This window comes from Gymnogyps californianus, chromosome 1 (assembly GCF_018139145.2).
Source record: "Gymnogyps californianus isolate 813 chromosome 1, ASM1813914v2, whole genome shotgun sequence".
NCBI lineage: Eukaryota > Metazoa > Chordata > Aves > Accipitriformes > Cathartidae > Gymnogyps > Gymnogyps californianus.
In genome coordinates this window covers 218062126-218077534 of record NC_059471.1, presented here as the reverse complement: position 1 = coordinate 218077534, position 15409 = coordinate 218062126, and the positions used below count along the sequence as shown (strand labels likewise).

At 54.5% G+C, this 15409-nt stretch overlaps 1 protein-coding gene across 2 annotated transcripts; it reads right to left on the bottom strand.

Annotated features, from left to right (window-relative positions):
• Window positions 1–15409, bottom strand: CALU (calumenin). Of its 2 annotated transcripts, none has more exons than XM_050901396.1 (7): window positions 15392–15409; window positions 10536–10772; window positions 5738–5931; window positions 1817–1983; window positions 1413–1473; window positions 569–768; window positions 1–252 (listed from the first exon to the last, which is right to left on the bottom strand). In XM_050901396.1, the coding sequence occupies exons 2-7, from the start codon at window positions 10754–10756 to the stop codon at window positions 148–150; spliced, it is 948 nt and encodes a 315-aa protein (XP_050757353.1). In that variant the 5' UTR covers window positions 10757–10772; window positions 15392–15409; the 3' UTR covers window positions 1–147. The 2 variants fall into 2 exon arrangements, with proteins under 2 accessions (XP_050757353.1, XP_050757362.1); XM_050901405.1 differs by lacking the exon at window positions 5738–5931 and adding an exon at window positions 5474–5667.

The window sequence follows — 15409 nt, the reverse complement described above, 5'->3', positions numbered from 1 at the left end:
AAAAGGACGGGAAGAGATATTTTTTTGTTGTTTGTTTCACCTCATCGCCTGAAATAACAGTCTCAGTAGCGAAAAAATGTTTCTTACGATAATCCCAGAAACTGTAAAAAATAAATTATTTAAGAAACGGCTTTCTCTGTACAGCCCTTAAAATTCATCGTGCCGCACCAAGGCCTCCCCGAAGTCCGTGGCCTGGCTCCCCACGAACAAGTCGTACTTCTCCACGATCTCCTCTTTGGTCAGCTTGCCGTCCTGCCAGAGAGCAGAGAGAGAAACGCCGATTATCGACCCCGCGGCGGTTCCGTTCCTCCCTCCCCGGCTCCCCCAAAATCCCGCTCCATCCCTTTCCGAAGGATGGAGAAAACCGCCTCGGGGGAAACCGAACCGCCGCGGGGAGCGAGCGCCCAGGCAACTCTTAACGAGACGGCTTAACGAAGGCGTCCCGCCAAGCCGTTCCCCGCAGGGCGGCCGGCCTCATCGTCGAGGAACGGTCGGCCTCCGAGCCGTGAAGCCGAAGGCAGAGATTCGGAGGAGGCCGGAGGATGCGGAGGAGAGGTGCCGTCCCCACCTTGTTCTGGTCGGATTCGTAGACGAGGTGCCGCGCTTCCGCCTCGGCGTGGTCGTAATCCGAAGGGAGGATCCAATCTTTGGTTTCCTCCTTGTCCATTTTGCCGTCGCGGTTCTTGTCCCTGAACTCCACGAACTGCTCCCTCTCCGTCTTCACCCACTCGGGCTCGTCGGCGTCGCCGTCGTGGCTGTACATGTCACCTGGAAGGCACAGCGGCGGGCTGAACGACCTCCCCTCCACCGGATCCATCCCGCGGGAAGAACCACCGGCGGGACGTACCCTTCGCCGTCCCACGGGAGCGCGGACGGCGCCCGGTTAAGACGCCGGGAGCAGCGCGCAGGGCACGACGACAAGACCCCCGCGTCCCCGCAGGAGCCTCCCCCTTTCCATCTTCGAGGACGGCCTTTAAGCCTCTTTTATTTCCCTACAATTCAGCCTCAAAACCTTAAAGCGCCGCTCGAAATCGGTTTGGAGAAGCAAAGCAGCGTTTCTCCCGACGTATTTCGGCGTCGGACGCTCTTCTCGCCGCCCCTCTCCCCCGCCGAAGGTTTCCATTTCAGGTACGGGGTGTTAAAAACCTCGGGGAAGGGTAGGGGGGCGAGTCGGGATCTGGAAGTTGCTCTTCCCACCCCGAGCACCCAGCGCCTGTCGTCGGTTTGGGATTTAACCCAGAAATCCCACAGCGAGGACGGAGGAGCAGGGCAGGTCTAAAGTTAGGAAGCGAAGAGAGATAATAAAATTCCAGGAGGGGGAGGGAGGGGAAAAGCACACAATCCGGCAGCTGCTCCCGTCGGACGGGGCGAGGAGGGGACGCGGCGGCAGAGCCGAGGCGCCGGCGTCTCACCTATGTACTCCTCCAGGTCGATGAAACCGTCTCCGTTCTTGTCGATGTCCTCCATGGTTTCCTACAAGGAGGAGACGGCGGTTAGCCGGGCTCGGAGCGCTTCCCCACCGCAGCGATCCCTTTACCGGGATTGATCCAGCTCCGTGCCAGCCCCAGCGAGCACGAGGATGCCATCTGCGCGTTAAAAAAAAAAAAAACCAACCCCAAAAAGCCGTGTTTGGTGCTCCGCGGCCGATCCTCTCTGCCCACAGCCACGCCGGATCCACGGCCGCCTGATCGGCTCGAGGCCATCCCGCCGCAGGACCGTTTCTGGCGAACACCCCGATTCCCAGCCCTCTCCCCATCCATTTCTTCGCCATAAATGCCACCATCTCGTGCGCCGTCACCGGCCGCAGCGGACCCACCTGCACGACTATATCTTTCATGTAATCGTACTCTTCGGGGTGCAGAAAGGCGGTGAACTCTTCCTTGGTGGCGGTCAAGTCTCCATCCTTGTCAGCCATCTTGAAGCGCCGTTCATCTCGCACCATCATTTGTTTATAATTAAATCCATCGTCAGGGTCCGGGTCATCTGGGCAGAAGGAGAGAAGAGGCAGCGCCCCGGGTCAGCTTGGGCAGCGGGGAGATGCCCCATGGTCATCACCAACCCAACCCAACCTCCTCAACCCAACCTCAACCTCCTCAACCCAACCCCCTCAACCCCACCTCAACCCAATCCAACCTCCTCAACCCAACCTCAACCTCCTCAACCTCACCCCAACCTCCTCAACCCAATGCAACCTCCTCAACCCAACCTCAACCTCCTCAACCCCACCTCAACCTCCTCACCCCACCTCAACCCCACCTCAACCTCCTCAACCCACCTCAACCTCCTCAACCCAACCTCAACTTCAACCTCAAACTCCCAACGCTTTGCCACGGCACCCTGAATTTTCGACATCAGCTGCCGTCGCATCTCTCCTGCACCTCCTCTGCCAGGAGGAAGAGGAGGAGGAGGAGGAGCTGCCAGCGGCCGTAGGATACCAGCATTCCCAGGGAAGATGCCCCCAGGAGAGAGGGACTGGGGGTTTTTTTTGGCCGGCACGGTCCCGGTGGCTCAGCCCAAGCTATTTCTAGAGGAGAATGTGTAAGGGGATATTGCTCCTCGCTGCCGGGGCGGCTTCAAAGCCAGCGAAACATCACCCAGCGCCCGCCGCAGCGGGAATATCTGGGCACATATGGCCACTAGATATAGCTACGCCAACAGCTATAGATAAGCTTCGGGATACCGAAGTCGGCTTTGTTTGTCAGCCTATAGAAAAAATATCGATAGAGGAGGACGTAGCTGCATCCTTGCGGGGTGAAGTTAAGCGAGAGCCAGGCCTGGTCTAAAAAAAGGCTCCTTCCCTTCTCTGTTTACATCCAGGACAAAAGGCAGGGGATTAAGCAGCTCTATACAAGCCCCGGTGCTGGCCAACCATTAAATATAAGACGGTAAGAAGATTTTATTTTAAGTCACCTCCAGGGCACAATTAAGCCTAAAGTTTCCTATTCTATTCCCGAGCTTTCACCTCGGAAAGCGGCATACGCCGAAAGCTCGGCGAGAGCAAACAAGCGCCTCGGGATCAGCGTCGGCTTGCAGGACAAGCGGAGCGAGTCAAAGTTAAAAGCAATTTCTTTTAATACAGGCGATTCTGCCATTTGGCCGAGCGGCTTTCACCGGTGTTAACCAGGTGGCAAGCAGCAGAGAGCCGAGCAAGCTGACTGATTAACAAGGGTTAAACCCACCCAAAAAGGCTTCTGCATTTTAGTCCCTGACCCGGGTGGCACAAGTGAAATGTTTTATGGGGCGGATTGAGGGGAGAGAGCTGGGGAAATCGCTGGGGAGCTGCGGGCAGCAAAGGCACAAGCTCAACTTTTTCATCTTCCTGATAGGAGCAGGAGAAACACGGGCATTCCTGGTGTCAGAACCCACCCGTGGTGACAAGGGAGTGCGATGGGAGCGAAGGACCAAAAAAGAAAAAAAAAAAGCATTATTATGATTATATTCTTATTTTTAAGGAAGTTTTAAAGGGAGTTTCACTTGAAGATGAAGCTCTTGGATATTTATCACTTAATATTCTCGCTTTCCCTGTGGAAAGCAGGATTTAGATCCGCAGGAACAGCCTTCGGCGCCGATGCACCCCGAGCAACTTTATTACAGTACTGGGTGCAACCCAGTGACCAACACAGTGCTGAAGTTTTAAAAAAAAAAAAAAAAAAAACCAAACAAAAAAAAAAACCCCAAACAAAACCCAACAGCATTTCATTTTGATGACAAAAAGCAAGCATTTTTTAAATACTCAGTAGAGCAGCAAGAGAGGGTGGTGCCTCGGCTCCCACGCGCCGGGAGAGGGATGTTCTTAACTCGATTAAGGGATCGGCCGACCTCTTGGCCAGCCGTCAAGCTCTCCAGAGGCATTTCCAGCGCTGCTCCGGCCGGAGAGGGGAAGAGAGGAGGAGGGAGGGGAGAATCTGGTGTAAGGGATGAGAATATTTCAGCAGAAAGGAGCTGTGGAAAAGCAATTCCTGCTGAAAAAAAAAAAAAACCAAAACAAACCCCAAGGAGCGGGGAGCCAAGGCATTAGGCAGGCACGGCTCTGCCGGGCAGAGCCGGGCGGCGTGGATGCGAGAGCAGGGTCGTTGGGATCCTCCCGGCGCTCAGTAAGGACAGAAGGACGTGGGAGCAGCGCCGTAACAGGCTTTATCGGTATCTGCCAAGGGCATTCGGCGTCGAGCGCCGGTCCTGGGCTCAGGCTGGGGAGATCTTGACAGCGTATCGTCCGTCACGGGGGCCGGGCACTCCCCTCTCTTACTAATTAGGCTCGAGAAATGGTTTCCTCATTAAGGTGTTTTTTTTTTTTTCCTCATTAAGGTGGTTTTTTTCCCCCTCTATTCTACACCTGCAGGTCATAAATCCCACTGCACGGACTCCAAAAAGTGCGATACAAGCCTTCCTAGGACCTCTTCTCCCCCTGCAAGGCTGGATCCGAACGGGCAGATAGGCTAGGCTTTCTGTGGATCTCGGTCACTACACTACTAATGGCAAAGGGAGGCTTAGTAAGACCTGCCCCAGCCCTGAGGGGGTCTGGGCAGCTTAGTAAGGCCTGACAGGGGTCTTGGGGAGGGGTGGGGGGGCTGATTTCCCCAGCCACCAGCACGGCAAACTTCAATTTTCCTTGAGCTTTAAGGCACACTCTTAAAAGGAGCCGTGAAACAGCCCGAGGGAAGATGGATGAGCCAGAACCCGGTGGCAACAGCCTCCATACGTTCTGCAGAGCATTTGACTATCTTTGGAAATATTTAGTAAATTAAACTTTATTTCATGCTTTCAAGCTGTAGCTCATCATACCATATACGTCTGCGTTCCAGGAGGCGGGAACGACTGGCAGAGGAACTGCTATTTTTCTAACGTCTTAACCCCAGAAGAGTTTCTTCTTACCTCACTCCTCGGGGTGTTTAAGTCCCTAGAGGGCTGCTGACCTGTCCTATGTGCCAAAAATCGACAAGCTCTGGGGTCTAAAGCTACTGCCAGGACAAGCAGAGAAACTGAGATGGGCACACAGGACTTTGGAAAGCAATTAAAAGACCCTTCGCTAACGATCTTCGCAGATTTAGGAAGGGCGCAGACGCCCAGGGAAACGTGGCTTCTACAGCCACAGGTTAGCCGGCGTCTTTCTGCAGGCACTAAATGCCACCAGTGGCTCGAAATTCAAAAGCTAGACGGCAAAACCACCGTTACCCCGTATGCCTTTAATCACGTGCTCGCTCACGACTGAGTTTTGAGCTAACTGTCGCAATTAAGTGCATCAATAAAGCAGAGTTACAAAGCTGCGTGTCGAGCGCAAACTTCACCTTTGGTTTTTCCCCCCCTCCCGCCTTAGATCGCCCTCCATTAATGCCGTCAGAAGGTAAATTTGGAGGAGACTTATTTTTTTAAAGTCCGAGGCTTTGGGGACGAGTCGAGAGCTCCCGCTCTGCTCCACCGCACTTCTGCTTTATTGATTAGAGACCACCACCAGATCGGACACCTTGCCCCTTACCGAGGTAAGTGCCATATGTCACGTTCCTGTACTCATCCCAGGAGATAAATCCATCTTGATTCATGTCAAACTCCTGCCACTGGCGTTCGACACTGTCATACACGTATTTCTTCTGGGCCTTCTTAATCCAGGCTTTCAGCTCCCCCTCCGTCACAAACCCATCCTTATCCGTGTCTATCTTATCTACAATCATTCTACAAAAACAAAACAGCAAGTTTCAAGCGCCGGCTCCGCAAAGTTTTTATCCCAAGAGTAGAGACCTACCTAAGATGTAGCCGTAGGTGGCATTTTTATATTCCTCCCAAGAAATGAGGCCGTCCTCATTGAGGTCGTGCCCTTTCCACTGCCGCTCTACATCCTCGTATATCCAGCGCTTTTGTGCAAACTTAATCCAGTCTTTCAGCTCTTCCACAGTTACAAACCCGTCTTTGTCTTCATCTATTTTACTTACAATCTTTCTGTAGAAAATGCAGAAAAATCCAGCAAAAGTTAAGGGAAACAAGGCTCTAGTTCTACTGGGCAGAGCATTTGAACCGGTGGCAGGCTATTCCTGGATGCCAGAGCGAGCAAGTCAAGGTGTTTCTTACCAGATCCCGGCAATCTGACCACACGGACAGCTTGTCCTTAAAACCAACGTACGGTTTAACCGCCGAAACACCGGCTTGCTCGCTCTTGGGCCCTTCAGGTTTTGTATTCTTCCGGAATCACGCGTCTCAGGGGAAAGCATTTTCTTGTCAGACCTTGGGAAACACCCAGTCGCGCGTCTTCCCGCTTACGACAGCGCGCGGGGAGTTAAGCACGTATACCTACTTACGTTAAGAGGGGGAAGCCTGGCCCCGGTGAAGGGATACAAAGACCAAGCCTTGGCTCGTTTGCGTGCCCAAGCCCAGCAAGGCAGCGAAAACCCTCGTAGGACAGCGACGAGAAGCTGACGTCGATGTCGGATCCCACCCAAGGACGATGCCCACCCATTTACCGAGGGAGAAACCGGAGATGCGTGGTTTATAAAGCACGGTGCGAGGCCGCGTGCCTCCTTTATTTTTAGCAGCAGCTGTGAAGAAAAGCCGCCGGGAGGAATGCGGAGATCCATAGGCAGATGCACGCGAGCCTCGGGGAGGGGAAGGCAGCACGGTGAGGGGGAGCCAGGCTGTTAAATCCTCGCCGTTCCTCGTGCGTTACTCCTAGGAGTAGTCGCGGCGCTTGCACGACGCAGGGCAGGCACGGCACACGCTGCGTTTCAAGCTCAGCGCTGGGAACTTTCAGTTTTGTGCTCCGGGCGATTAAAGCCAGGGATGACAGCCCAAAATATTTCGCTTGGTCAACCAGGATCGGTTGTGGTTTTTTGTTTGTGGTTTGGTTTTTTTTTTTTTTTTTCCTTTTAACAGGAAGGTTCAACGTGAAACCAGCGCTGTTAGATTCAGTAATCCTTAACTCAAATGCAGTAATTTGGGGAATTTTAAAAAGACAGTGTTTTAAATCACCACAAGACCATCAATTCCCAGAATATCGATGCAGAGCGAAACGGCAAGTGCAAACGCAGCCCCGTCAAACAGACGGGACGCTGGAGCCACCCTGTCCTTCGCTCCCAGGTTCTGGTGTTCCGTAGCTGCTTTTAAAAAGCAAACCCACAGTTTCCTCTGCGGCACAAAGGGTGTTCCTAAAAACAAAAAGGCCGAACAGATAGCTGGGATAGGACCGGGAAAAATATTTGCTTTACTTCTAGAAGGGTCTTTCAGCTCGATGCCGTACTTTACCTGCGGCAGATGGCAGCTCACGGACCGTGCACCACATTTTGGAGGCCTGAGTCATTTTACAGGCTATTTAAGAGTTGCTATTTCAGGGAAACAATTCAACTCTTACGTATTGCGTTGCCACTCGAGAGCGGGACAGGAATTCCCCCGCGAGAGCACGCAACTCTCCGGTGTGAGAAGGCACGGTACAGGTTAAAGCCTCCCGGTTTGTTTGCGAACGGTTAAACCGCAAACGCAAGAGTCAAAAGACTGGGCTGGTTGGAGAGTCGTTTCCCAGGAAAAGCGGGCATCCTCCTTCCCCGGCTTTATCACAAAGCGGCCTCCGAGGACTGGATCCCATCGGGAATTTCCCCAGCTGTTTCCCTGACCATCAAACCTGAACCATCCCAGCCTTATTAAAAAAGGATTTCTGTGCCACCAAACCCCGCAGCATCAGCAAAACGAGGAGGTGACAGAGCAGAGCAGCCGAGCGACAAGATGCAGGCAGCGGCAGATCTCATATAAAACCGCTTTTCATCTGTTCGGGCAAGGGCGGTGAGAAATCGGCCACCAGCTGAGCTGCGAAGTGCTGCTCAGCGCCCGCAGCTCGGCCATCGGCACGGCACGCTGCCGTCACAAGGATATATTGGAAAAAAAACCACAAAAAAAACCCCACCAGAATGCAGAATTGGAGCCCGTACCGGGGCGACTTATTCCAGGAAAGGTTTCTAGGTGGGGCAGCAGAAGTTCAGAGGTTTAATTAAAGAACAGCTTCCCCGTTTAATTGCATTAAGGGACAGTTAAACTCTGTCCCCACCTGAAGCTCGGGCCAAGCTCAGTGCCCCTGGGGACACTTAGGCAGCTCCTAAACCTCTGCCTTCAGCTGGTTCAGCGGCTTAGTGCCGAAACCAGATGCTCACAGGCTGGTTTCCCAGGGCAGAAGCCACAAAACCCTTAAGTTTTAGCAAAAACCAAAACAACAAAGCCCGCCGTTCGGTCACCCGACGCCGCAGCAGCCTGCGTGGGGAGGGGGTGGCAGGGGCACCAGATGTTTTGTGAAGGCTGGCAGCTGGAGGCGACAGCCCGCTTTGCTTTCCCATTCAGGCGTCCCAGGGAAGCAAGGGGATCCTGTTTGCTCAGCACTATTGCCAGGAAACTCAGAGAGCGTTCCCCTAATTCAGCAGCCTTTAAAAAGAAAAACAAGGCAGAGCACGGGACGTTGTTCCGAAATCCCAAGCTCGCCCCAAGAAACAGGGAGGTGAGAAGAGTCGTACGGAAACCGAGCCGGGAAACACGGAGCCAGAGCTCTCTCCCAGAAAACTGGGTCCTTTCAACAGCCATTAAAAAAAAAAACAAAACCAAAAATCATTTACATAATTATGCACTCATAACAAGTTTATCAAACCAATTCAGGCTCGGGAAAGTGTGATGAATTTGCCTCTGACTTAAAAAAAAAAAAAAAAGCTGGTTTGTGTCAAGGGCGAGAGCAGTTTGAAACGGCCTCGTTAAAACATCCGAGTGGAAACTCTTACCCCAGCCCCGCTTCCACTGCCAGCTTTTTCCAGTAGATAACTCGGCAGAACAATGAAATTAAAAGCGCAGAGCCATGACAAAGCCTACGGGTCAGGAAAACAGTGCAGGGGGGGCAGGGAGGATCGCCGGCGTATTTCTGCTCTCTGCAGCCGGAGCTGGACGCTCCCCTTTGCATTCACTCCCGCTTTAGGGGGTGAAAATAAAAAAAAAATATCGAGGGATTCTCTCTGAACTATTTCCCTCGCAAAAAACCACCTGGCTCATCTTATTTTGCAGTTTGCAGACCGACGAGGGCCTTGCTGCAATGGATCCAGTGGTCCAAAGAGGTTTGTTTGGGTTTTTTTTCCCAGTTTAAGAGCTCCCGGGGGGGGGGGAAAAACCCAAACCCCCAAACCCTCACACTTCAGCCTCCAGCAAAGACTGCTTTACAGCCGACAGCGTTGTCTTCGCCCAGCCTTTATCGAGAGCGAGCTGCTGGCGGAGAGGCCCGCAGCTACCTCCCACCCCAGGTCGGCAGCCTGGATGCTCCATACGGATGTTAAAGCAAGCGGGAAAGCCTGGCATCACCCTGCCCTGCAAATCCAACTGTATCTGTCTGCTTTACCTTGCTCCGGGTGGCATTTCCCTGAGCACCTACACGTGGTTAAGCTTTCCCTTCTCATCAGGGAGCCCCATTCTCCCCCAAAAAAAGCCACCCCCACCCCAATTTTCATCGTGGTCTGCAGCAAGCGCTGCTCCACCGGCCGTAACGCGGGGTTGGGACGTTCAGCTCTCGCGCCGAGGATTGCGCCGGTGAGCGAAGCCCATCCAGGCGCCGGGAAGGTGATGTGCGGGCAGGAGGCAGAAAGCAGGCAACGCCAGCAGCCTGCTGCCTTCAAAAAACAGGAAAAAAAACGAAAAAACGGACAAAGTGGAAGAGTTAACGGGCAATTCGGACCATCACGAGTCAGTCCTTCAGCCCGACATCTTGAGGAACGTCCCAACGGCGAGGCCAAGCTCACCAGGGAGGTGCCAGGCAGGGAGAAAGCGGGAGCGCGGCCCTCAAGAATCTCCGAAAATGTCTCATCCGGGCTGAACCTCCGAAGGTTTAAGCCTTTCTAAGCCCAACGTGAACAACTGCGCCGGCAGCTGCCGCCGCCCGCACAAAGGCACGGGCTGTAACGCCGCGGAGCTGCCGCTGCCAGGGCCGGCGGCGACCCGTCTCCGACAAACACCCCGTTCTGACGTCTGCAGGTGGCAGGGGAGGCAAAGCGGCGAAGCAGAAGTTAATTTTTCAAGAGCTGCTCTGTTTTCGCTAACTCGTGGCTCCGTGCAGCAACCAGCTGCTTCTTAACCAGGAAGACTAACGTGGCAGGAAAAAGCAAGTAATCCCCCCGGGCCTTTGGACTCCAGCGGTAACTGGAGACCAGCAAGCCCCGTTTAGCACGGTTTGAGTACGACAAAGGGAAAAGACGCTTATTTTCATTTATATTTTGTAGTTTTGGGGAGTATTTGGTGCTTAGAAGCAAGCGTGTGTGTTTGGAATGACTCAAGGTGACCTTGCAGGCCGAGAGCAACATCTCCAGCGAGGAGAATGGCACACGTGCTGCATAGCTTTGTCACCACCATTTGTGTTGGTCGCTAAATTTCAGCTACTGCTGCCTTAAAAATGGCATTTAAAAGGCTCTAGTTGAGACTACCTCTGCCACCTGAGGTGCAAGAGAACGTACGTGAACACGGGGGTGACATTTATGGCCAGCACAATCCACTACGGATTCGTTCTCTCTCAATTCGATTTTTATTCCGGCTCTTTTCCTTACCCGAGTCTCTCCTTGCTCTCCTCCGGCGTGAGCTGATCAAAGGTTTTGGCCTCATCCGCGCCGAGGAAAGCGTCGTGGTCGTAGTCGAAGTTCTGCGCGTCGTCGTGGACCTTGTCGCTGAGCTGCGGGTCGTGGTGGACCCGGTCCTTCTTCTCGGTGGGTTTGCTCGAGATGCAGAGCATGGAGAGCGACAGGCAGAGGAGGAGCTGAGGGATGGTCATGGTGGCTCAGACGCACCTACGGGACAGCGAGAGAAGGGGAATTTAGGAGCTCCCGCTGCAACAGGGAGGCCGGAGCAGGACGATGTCGGTTCCAGGGTCACAAACCAGAATTCTGACACCAAAACGGGGAGAGCTGATGAATTAACGCAGATTGTCTGGGCAAAATGATGAATTAATACAGATTGTCTGGGCAAAATGATGAATTAATACAGATTGTCTGGGCAAAACGATTTTTGAGCCCCACGGCGCTCGCAGAAACTCTTATTCACGCACACACGTACCCGGGGCAGCTCCCTGCTCCCAAACCCCTCACGCGAGCCCCAGCCGAGCCCCTCCGTACGGCAGAGAGCAACAACTGCGTTCGTTGGAAGGAGAGCCTGCTCGGTGAGGAATGCGAAGGATGCATGGCAAACACGCGCGGCGGATCGCCCGTTACGCGGCCCCTGCCAAGCCGGTCGCCAGCCGCGCCGGCTGCCCTCTGCTCTCACGTCCTCCTGCCCAATTCCCTCCCCAATAAACCCAGCGAGGTATCTGGTCCACCCGATGGCTTCAGACACTCCTCCAGGACCTCTGATACCCTGATGCGGACGGAAGCCTCGCCCACACGTATTTCACCATTAATTCAAGTCCCACCGGGCTCGCTACGCCCATCTGGAACCCAATTTCGGGTGCCGGGTGGGTGACAGACGCGCACGACGACAGAGACGCTCAGGACGTGGCGATTTATCGCCCAGATGGTCTGTCCAGCACTCGCACGGTAACGCTGCGGCGTCAGGGACGGTCACAGCACGCGTCTGGGCAGAAAACGCCGGATAAGAGACACGAGAGCTGTACTTGGCAATCAAGCAGGGCTCTCGGAAGCATTCCCCATCCTTATCTCTTTAATCTAAATTTAAATCAAGCGGCTAACATAACGTATTCTTCAGCACGCCGTCCCACTGCTCCAGCAGCGGGATCAAGCTGCCTTACTCTCGCCACACAGGCAGAGCTCCACTTGTGCAAGTCCTGCCTGAAAAAGTTTATAAAATTAAATTTTACCCTGTAGAAACCAGAAGTTGAAGAGTCCGTGCAGCTAAAATTACTTGCAGAGGTTAGAAAGGAGTAGCAGGAGGGGAAAAAAAAACAACTTCTAATAGAATAAAAGAAGGAGAGTGACCTGCCTGAAGCATTACTCAGGAGTTGGTGAGGTCAAGGGATTCTTTTTATTTAAAATCAACCACTTCTCCAATATTTGCCTAAAATGATGCAGGCAGCAGGGCAAGGAATCCACTAAACCCCCCCGTAATGCAGTGTTTGTGCCGTATGAATCCTTTTGGCAATGGGAGTGGGCATCGAGGCCGCTCAAAACCCTGCCCGGCACTGGGTGATGATCCCTAAGCACCTCAGCTGCTCCTTCTCCAGCTCCGGAGATCTCCGGAGGCTCCCTAGGGAACAAAGCCTTAAGCATCATGACGGCAAAGCTGGCAGGCTCAAGCTGTCCTTGCCGTCACAGGAGCAGGCAGAGCGACCTCGGGGCTGAGGCAAGGCAGCAGCCAGCGAGCAAAGGAGAGAAGCCAAACCCCGAGGAGGTGAGAGCGTTGCCAGTTTTCCTGTCGAGAAAGCTGGAAACCATCGCTCCGCTGGGGGGGAAAGAAAAAAAAAAAAAAAAAAAGGGAAAAAGGGAGTCCCACTGCCACGACCGCATCCACCGACGTGGGGATCTCGAAGGGAGAGCGAGTGCTCTGAGGCGGGAAGGGGTGAGAGATCCGGGCTGTGAATTCTGATCTTATACACGGGAAACACGTAACGATGCCTCGGGCTTTTGGCCATTAATTAATCCAAATAAAAAGGGAAGTTTGGGCATAGTTTAGCCGAAGGAAAAAAAGACACGTGCACGCTAGAGCATCGGAAAGGATGGAAAAGCCGGAAGAACAGCAGCTTTCCTCAACTCGTAGGTAATTTCCGCGGCACAAGCCGTCGGTGTAAAGCCGTGCTACCCCGTTACGTCAGAGATTCAGAGGATCTGGGTTTTGATCTGTACAAACCCGTTCTCGAGGCAGGAGCCCGCAAACCTCAGTCACCACATCTCGCGGAAGGAAGCGAGATAACACCGCGACAAAAATATCCGAATTTAGAATAAAACAAGACATCGTGGAAAGCGGTAATACTCCCTTGTGGCTTTTATGATGTGAAGGATACCTGGAACACACACACCCCCCTCCCAAGGATTCTCCCCAGCCTGGGTGACTTAATCCCTTCCCCATCTCCTCACGTCTCGCCTCTCGAGACCACCGTGGAAAGATTTAATCGCGGCTCCTATCAGTCTCCAAGCACGTGGAACGAGCCTCGCAGCCACCGGCAGTCGGGGAGGGGGAAAAGCCGCGTCCTCCGGGGGCTGGGAGGATCGGAAAGCAAAACGAGATGAAAAGCGACGGCCGCACGGCCGTTTGCGATCCAAGCTTGACCCGGGTGAAAAATCCTCAACCCCCGGCCACCTCTGATGCAATCCAGCACGGCCGTGACCTCAGCAGGAGGGGGAGAACACCCCTGGCGTTATTTAAGAGGAGCTCTACGTATATATTTACATGGAATGCCAGACTCTTGCTCACTTTGAGCACTTCCCAGCACCAAGGACCTGGCCAACACAGACCAACCTCGCACTAATCCTGGAAGCAGGCTGGACTAAAGCACGGGGTGACCTGGAATGGGTGTAAATACCACGATTTTATCTACAATGTCCACACAAAGTGGCCGCGAGCCATTTGGAGGCGATTAAAAGGGACAATCTGACCTCGAACACGTATCTTGGCATCGGGCCGGGCGCCAGGGAGGCGATGAGCCTTACCTCTGCGGGTAAAGATGCTGCTCTAGCGCTTGGTGGGACCAAAAAAAAAACCCAACCAAACAAAAAAACCCATAAACCAACCATTATTCCTAAGTAATTCACATCAGTAACAGCTGCTGTTGACCAACAGCTGCTCTACCAATAGGACTGACCCCCAAATTTTCCTCAGAGCTCACAGATTTGGGAAAAAAATAAGGCTTCGAGCTCGATTACGTGCACCCCTCTTCTCTCCCCAGCTAGTTAAGCAAACCACAAACCGCTACGGGAAGGGACGCCGGCAGCAGTTCTCTGTTCTCCTAAATAAAAGGGTCTCGGCGGTGAACCGCAGGGAAGTCAGAAGCGGCAATTAGCGGCGGGGAGTCGGGAAGTATTCCCTCAGAACGAGATCTCCCAGAACCTTGGCTGGTGGAGGAACTCGGGATTCCGGTATGGTTTTTGCGGCGATATTGATGGAGGAACTCAGGATTCTGCGCTGGACTTGGTTTTTGCGGCGATATTCGTGGCAGACCGACAGCTAGAAACCCCTTTGGAAGCACATTTCCCACCTGGGAGTCCAGGTAGTCTTACAGAAAAAAAAAAAACCCAAACCCTACAGACAATGTAATTCGCTCAAATTTGGGAATTAGTCTCTATTTTGGCTTTTAAGGGGATTAACCCCATTCCCCAGCGGCCTTGGCCCGACAGGCAAACCTGGTCCTTATCCGCAGGCAGAAGAGCAGCAGCAGGTCACCTCCGCACGCCGCCGACAGAGCTCCACGTTACAACCGGGGCGACGGCGACAAACCGGGGACGAGGCGCCACGATGCCGCAAGGCAAGCGGACGCAACCGCGCGGGTAACGGAGGATTCCGTCGACTATCGGGGTCGGTTTGGGTTCGTTAACGTGTCCCTTCCAAGAAGCAATGGCCAACGCTCGCCCCGCCGTGTAATTAACGGCAGCAATGGAGGGCTTAGCGCTCTGCTCCCCCAGGGCCCGCGTGATTTTACCGGGAGCTAAAACAAACAACGGGTGAGAAAGAAGCGATTTATGCCCCAAAACTAGCATTCACCGATACACGAAGAACCTGACGGCTTTGGGTTTTCGCTAACGGTTAATTAAGAGGCAAATGGAGTTGGGGTGACGCCTCCTCAGCCCGGGGGTCTCCTCGCAGGTCAGCACCAGTAACCTTGCAGCCGGTTATCCCAGTGCAGGATGCGGCCGAGGCCGGACCAGGCCTGACGCCTGCCCAGGCCGGGGATCCTGAGGGAGGGACGTGCACCGGGAGCCTGGTACCGCTCCCCGGCCGAGCTCCCCCGGCCCGCGGTGAGCCCCCGGGGGTGCGGGATGAGAACGGAGGCTCCTTCCCCCGGGGATAAGGCAGCCGCGGAGCCGCCCGTTTGCCAGGGATGCTGCAGAGAGCCCCGACCTGCACGGGGTGGGGGGGGGAAGGCGAGAGCCGACTGCTCGCCCACGCCCCCCCACCGGGGCACGGGGGTCGTTACACAGGGCGGTACCGGGGCCGCCACGGCCTCGACGCGCATCCCTAGGCCTCGCCGGCGGGGCGTGAGGCCCCACATGAACGGGACCGGCCGGGAAAGGGGACACACACACACAGAGCGATGCTGCTTCACATCCCCCTCACCCCCCGCCGTGTTCCCATGGCGACCAGGCCCAGAGGTCCCGAGGCCCAGCCCGGCCGGTGCCACGTTACCGCTCCCCTATAACGGGCCGTCAGAGCGGGGCCGGCCGCTGTCCCCTCCCGAGGGCCTACCCCCTGCGCAGGCCAGGGCCAGGGACCCCTCCCGCCCCGCCGGGCCGGCCCCGTCCCTCACCGTTACCGGGAGCCGCCG

Coding starts and splice junctions, on each gene's coding strand:
- CALU (XM_050901396.1), bottom strand. CDS start 10,756: ATGACCATCCCTCAGCTCCTCCTCTGCCTGTCGCTCTCCATGCTCTGC. Junction 769..1,412: donor CGACCTGGAGGAGTACATAG/GTGAGACGCCGG, acceptor TGTGCCTTCCAG/GTGACATGTACAGCCACGAC. Junction 253..568: donor ACGAATCCGACCAGAACAAG/GTGGGGACGGCA, acceptor GCTCTCTGGCAG/GACGGCAAGCTGACCAAAGA.